This window comes from Micromesistius poutassou (assembly GCF_964030765.1).
Source record: "Micromesistius poutassou genome assembly, chromosome: 17".
NCBI classification, from domain to species: Eukaryota; Metazoa; Chordata; class Actinopteri; order Gadiformes; family Gadidae; genus Micromesistius; species Micromesistius poutassou.
In genome coordinates, this window is record NC_140287.1 from 7,822,908 (window position 1) to 7,827,871 (window position 4,964).

Sequence of the window (4,964 nt, forward strand, 5' to 3'; positions counted from 1 at the left end):
TGGCAGTTAAAGAGACAATGATGTCTATTGAGTGGAGGGTGGGGGTGGAGGGTGCATCCAAGATGCACGGAGGGTGCATCTTATGTCAGAGTACGAAATATGGGCCACCACACAAACAGATGCATTGAGTGGCTCATGAGTGTGTATGACGCGCACCGTGTTCGACTGGAGAGGAATAATAAGGCAGGTCGAGGCCAGAGAAAGACCCCTAGTCACAATCAAATATTTTTCTCACAAGCAAACCAGGCCTTGACAGTGTGAGTGTGTGTGTGTGTGTGTGTGTGTGTGTGTGTGTGTGTGAAGTGATTGTGTGCATGCATGTCGAAGTGACTTTCCCTTTGAACAGTGAGCTTTCCCTTCTATGCTATGTTTCTGAACATGGCGCTGCAAAGGTCAAATTAAACACAACAAAGTTAGTACTACCAGTTTAACGTGTTACAACCCTTGTATTTTTTGAGAATGGACCAAGACATGTTGAATTGAAAACCCATGAATGACTCGCACACAAAGTGAGAATGCTAACTTATGCCAACTTAAAATAGAGCAAATGTCTACACGCACCTGAACATTAAAAGGACAGAGGGGGGTAGCTGTCCTCAACACGATGACACATAAATACGACAATGCAGTCCTTTGAAATAAAACACAAGTTGAGGCCAACGCTACACTAACTTATCCTTCCGTCTCTTCCAATTGGCCAGATGACGTTGGAAAAAGTAGGAATTCCGACCCCTGAGGATATGTTGAACTGAGAAGATCAGCCCATTGAAAGAGAGAGATCATTCTCTGTGTGGCGTATGAATGCCATGCATACCATTCCTGTGACATGCGTGTGTGTGTGTGTGTGTGTGTGTGTGTGTGTGTGTGTGTGTGCACACGCGCGTGCGTGCGTGTGTGTGTGTGTGTGTGTGTGTGTGTGTATTTCAGGGGTGTCTCACAAGAGAATAGAATAGAATAGAGGAGGAAAGTTGAGCTTATCGCACTTGATTTGCGATTTAGATGGTGAGAAAGGAAGATAGGCAGAGAAATTATTCATTATAGCCGGAACAGTTTAAAAGGATTCTAAAGGGAAACAGTAAATGAATGAATGAAACACGATAAACGTGAAATGGCCAGAGGGGGCTCAATTTGTTCACCTCTTGTGAACAAACTTGTGCAAAAGAAATGGGAAGGAACGGACGTTTCGGTCCAGATAACTAGTATTAAGATTTATGGCACAAAAGTACACTATTTGCCTTTGCTATACCATGCATCTCCAGGCTTTGGAATTCAAAACATCTGTTTTCTCTATTTTCACACACACACACACACACACACACACACACACACACACACACACACACACACACACACACACACACACGCACGCACACACACAAAGACATATCTTCAAGACTAGTTGACACTCTCATAGCTACAGACTGAACAGAGACCACCTTCAACCTCTCTATTAACGGAAACACGGGGTTCCAGTTGGGCTGGATGCTCACACAGCCTGTAGTCCTAGGATGGCAATCACGTCTGTGTTGACAGACTGACCGTCTGCCCAGCGGATTACAACACAACATCGTCATCCGGGCACTGACTGTTTCGCTGGTCGAAGGGTTAATTGAGCGAATTTAATAACAGAAGGAGGGGCCTGCCATTTAATTAGGTTAAGGCAATGAAAATTCTTTGCGAGATCTCCAAATACCTTGTTTTTTTCCGCAGCAATGTCTGGTCAACAACATAATCTGAGGATTTACTAAGAAGTAGCCCAGCTGTGACAGACACCATGTTTCCCATGGAAGAAGAACAATTGTTCTGGTTCAAAGGAAAGAACACTTTTGATTATAACGTGAATCCATATAGAAATATTAATAAACATCTGGTTGCTGGTATTGTCCATATAGTTGAAGTTAAGCAACAGTCATTGGAGTTTAAGTAGACTAGGCCTACATGTAAGGTACAGACTACAGGCTACTTTGGTAAACGTCGCACATTCGGTGTAAAGTTTGATCGGCTTTTTGTTGCAATGACAGGCAAGGGAGGCAGAGAGAGAGAGAGAAAGAGAGAGAGAGAGAGAGCGAGAGAGCGAGAGGGTGTGCGTGTGTGTGTGTGTGTGTGGGGGGGGTCCCACCCACAATTGCAGATTGGACAAATGCTTACTGCCACGCCCATAGGTGGAGACTCCGGTCGATTTTGAGGCGCGGTTGAAATACTCACACTTGTACCCCCGACATTCTTTAATTCGAGCCCAGCCGCTGTGAGCTTCGCATCTCCGGAGAGGAACTGTTTACTTTGCAAACGTAAGGAAAGCGTTCCGTTTGGATTTTTGCTTTGACAAGACCTAACCATCCCTGTGCTGGATTTTTAAATTGAACCGCCATTGTGGTTTTTCATTTTCGATTTTCTTTTTGTTAAAAAAAAAGAACCTTAAAGGAAAATGGGAGGCCAGTTGTCCAAGGGTGGAGTAGCTGTGGAGGGTAAAGTCGTCGCGGACCCCGCTGCGGCCAAGACTAATGGCCAGGTGAGTAATCTATGGTTAATGTTTGCTCCATTCACATGGAGCCCCACGCCCACATACCGGGTCCGCTGTTCATCTCTCGCCGAAATGGGTCAGGCGATAAACATCAAGTGGTTTATTTCAACATGTGTGCAAACCCACCAAAAACACCTGTTTGTTGGAAAATGTGGTTAGGCTAATTGTTTCCGACAATTAGGCTAGAATCCGCAAAACCTCCAATGTCTCAACAATGGCACGTATTCACCAGTAACGGGGTCGATTATTTGTATACTTATACTATACATTTATGTTACATGACTGGAGAATCGTAATGCGAGGCAATTCATGCATATTCTTCCATGCATCGCGCAGTCGTAGCTCTCTTTCGTTGAACAAAGGTGGTGCAAATGCGGTGCATGCTTTGGAAGCATTTTGCTGAGCTGCAAACAAAGCGCGCACGAACCACTGCTCTGTGAAATCCTCTTTCTTTAAACTTCTAAGAGATCCATTACGTTTCACAGTGTAGGAGCCTACGATCTCCTTATAATTGGACAAATTAGTCTCGTTTCTATCAAAATCCTTAGACGATAGCCCACGGTCTTAATTTATGTTCGACCATAAACTTTGTATCGTCGTCTGATTTGCAGATATATTTAAGTAATAGGCCTAACGCTTGAACCCGTAAGTGCAGTTTCCACATTCAAGTCGTTTAATCTGTTAACTGTAGTTGTTGGGTACGACAGTGTAAAAATGAAGCCCAGTAGACTACTGCTGTAGCCCAGAGAATAACATGCAGGTTTTAGGGCATCTCTTTGTTTTAAAACTGCCTGCTGTGGTGTCGCTTTCACGCGCCATGACTGCCCCCATGTGTTAGAAAACAGTATTGCAATCAGCTGTTGAACTCTGCTGTCGAAACTGTTGCATTCTTGGCTTAACTAACGCCGACCACAACCGCTCAGCAGATAATGACACAAAGGCGTCATTAGAAAATAAAGTAACTACACCACACACCACCATTTCACACTTGACCAGTAATTATATTGTTATATGTTCATATATTAAACATCTCTTTATATTCCCAGGAGAACGGCCACGTGAAGACCAATGGCGAGGTCTCAGCCAAGCCCGGCGAAGCGGCGGCGGACGGCAACGGGACGGCCGAGCCGGCGGCGGATGGCGAGGCGGTGAGTGCCGGCGACGCCATCGAGCCGGCTCCGGCGGCGGAGGAGGGCGAGGCGGCCAAGACGGAGGGAGAGGCGGCCAAGGAGGGCAAGAAGAAGAAGAAGTTCTCCCTGAAGAACTCCTTCAAGTTCAAGGGCATCTCACTGAAGAAGACCAAGAAGAGCAGCGAGGAGGCCAAGGAGGAGGCCGCTGCCCCCGCCGCGGAGGACAAGCCGGAGGAGAACGGCCACGCGGCCAAGGAGACCAAAGAAGAGACGCCGGCAGCCGAGGCCAAGGGCGAAGAGGCGGCGTCACCCGAGGCAGAGGCCAAGGCCGGGGATGAGGCCCCGCCCACGGAGGCGGCACCAGCCGCCGCCGTCGTGGAGGAGGAGGCGGCCGCCGCCGTCGCCGCCCCCCCTGCCGCCGAGGTCACGACACCTGAGGGAGAGGCCAAGGCTGAGTGACCGCGCCCGTCCACGGCACCACCACTGACTTTCCAAGATAAAAAATATATAAATATATATATGAGAGACTCGTGCCACGTTCTTAACAAGTTATAAACAAAACTACAGAAGAAGACGACAAAGGATATAACACGTTTGCTGATTCAACCACCAGTTCACTGCCTTTTATTAGTTCTTCGACAAACGGGATCTCACGGGCCCTCTCATGACGAAAGTGATGGCTTGTGTCGCCCCCTACTGGTACACACATGAACTGGCGTATGGGGAAGGTAATGGATTGGATGTGTGATCAGGATTACTGACTTATTTTCCCCAATTCATGGAGAAGCATCCTTCTTAAAGCGTGGCAGCCCTATAGCATTTTTCTTTTTGAGATAAACCTTTTTGACAACGGTTATGGAGTAGGGCAGACCATCTCCTTTACTCGAAATGACTGTCACACGGACACATAAACCTTTCAAATGATCTTATTAATTTTTAGAATTCAACATTCCTATGTTTTACCCCAAATTTTGCAAGTATTTTGTGCTGTATAGAAAAGTGAAAACAAGGAGGGGGAGTTGGATACAGCTATGTCTCGTTCGTGCATTTTACATTTTTAAATTTTGGTTCTTTTCAGGCTAAAAAGCATTGGAGCTTCAGGCCTGGAACACATTCTAGCTTCCTGCAGTGTTCACATTTCAGAGTTTATGATGACGGGGCAAGGGTTGTATACAAGATGGGAGCTTTTTATCTGCAATTTGTCTCTGTAAATATGTTTTGGCCAATATTTTTGGTTTTCTTTCATTTAGCTATTGTTGAAGATGTCAATGGTTTTATTGTAACTTTTAATAAGGGTAAATAAATGCTTGATC

The 4,964-nt window shown here is 46.0% G+C and overlaps 1 protein-coding gene across 1 annotated transcript; it reads left to right on the top strand.

The window, feature by feature from the left end:
• The first annotated feature begins 2,243 nt into the window (after positions 1 to 2,243).
• Positions 2,244 to 4,964, top strand: marcksl1a (MARCKS-like 1a). The gene is made up of 3 exons (XM_084482486.1): positions 2,244 to 2,288; positions 2,412 to 2,509; positions 3,568 to 4,964. Exons 2-3 carry the CDS (start codon positions 2,426 to 2,428, stop codon positions 4,108 to 4,110), a joined length of 627 nt encoding a protein of 208 aa, XP_084338612.1. The 5' UTR covers positions 2,244 to 2,288; positions 2,412 to 2,425; the 3' UTR covers positions 4,111 to 4,964.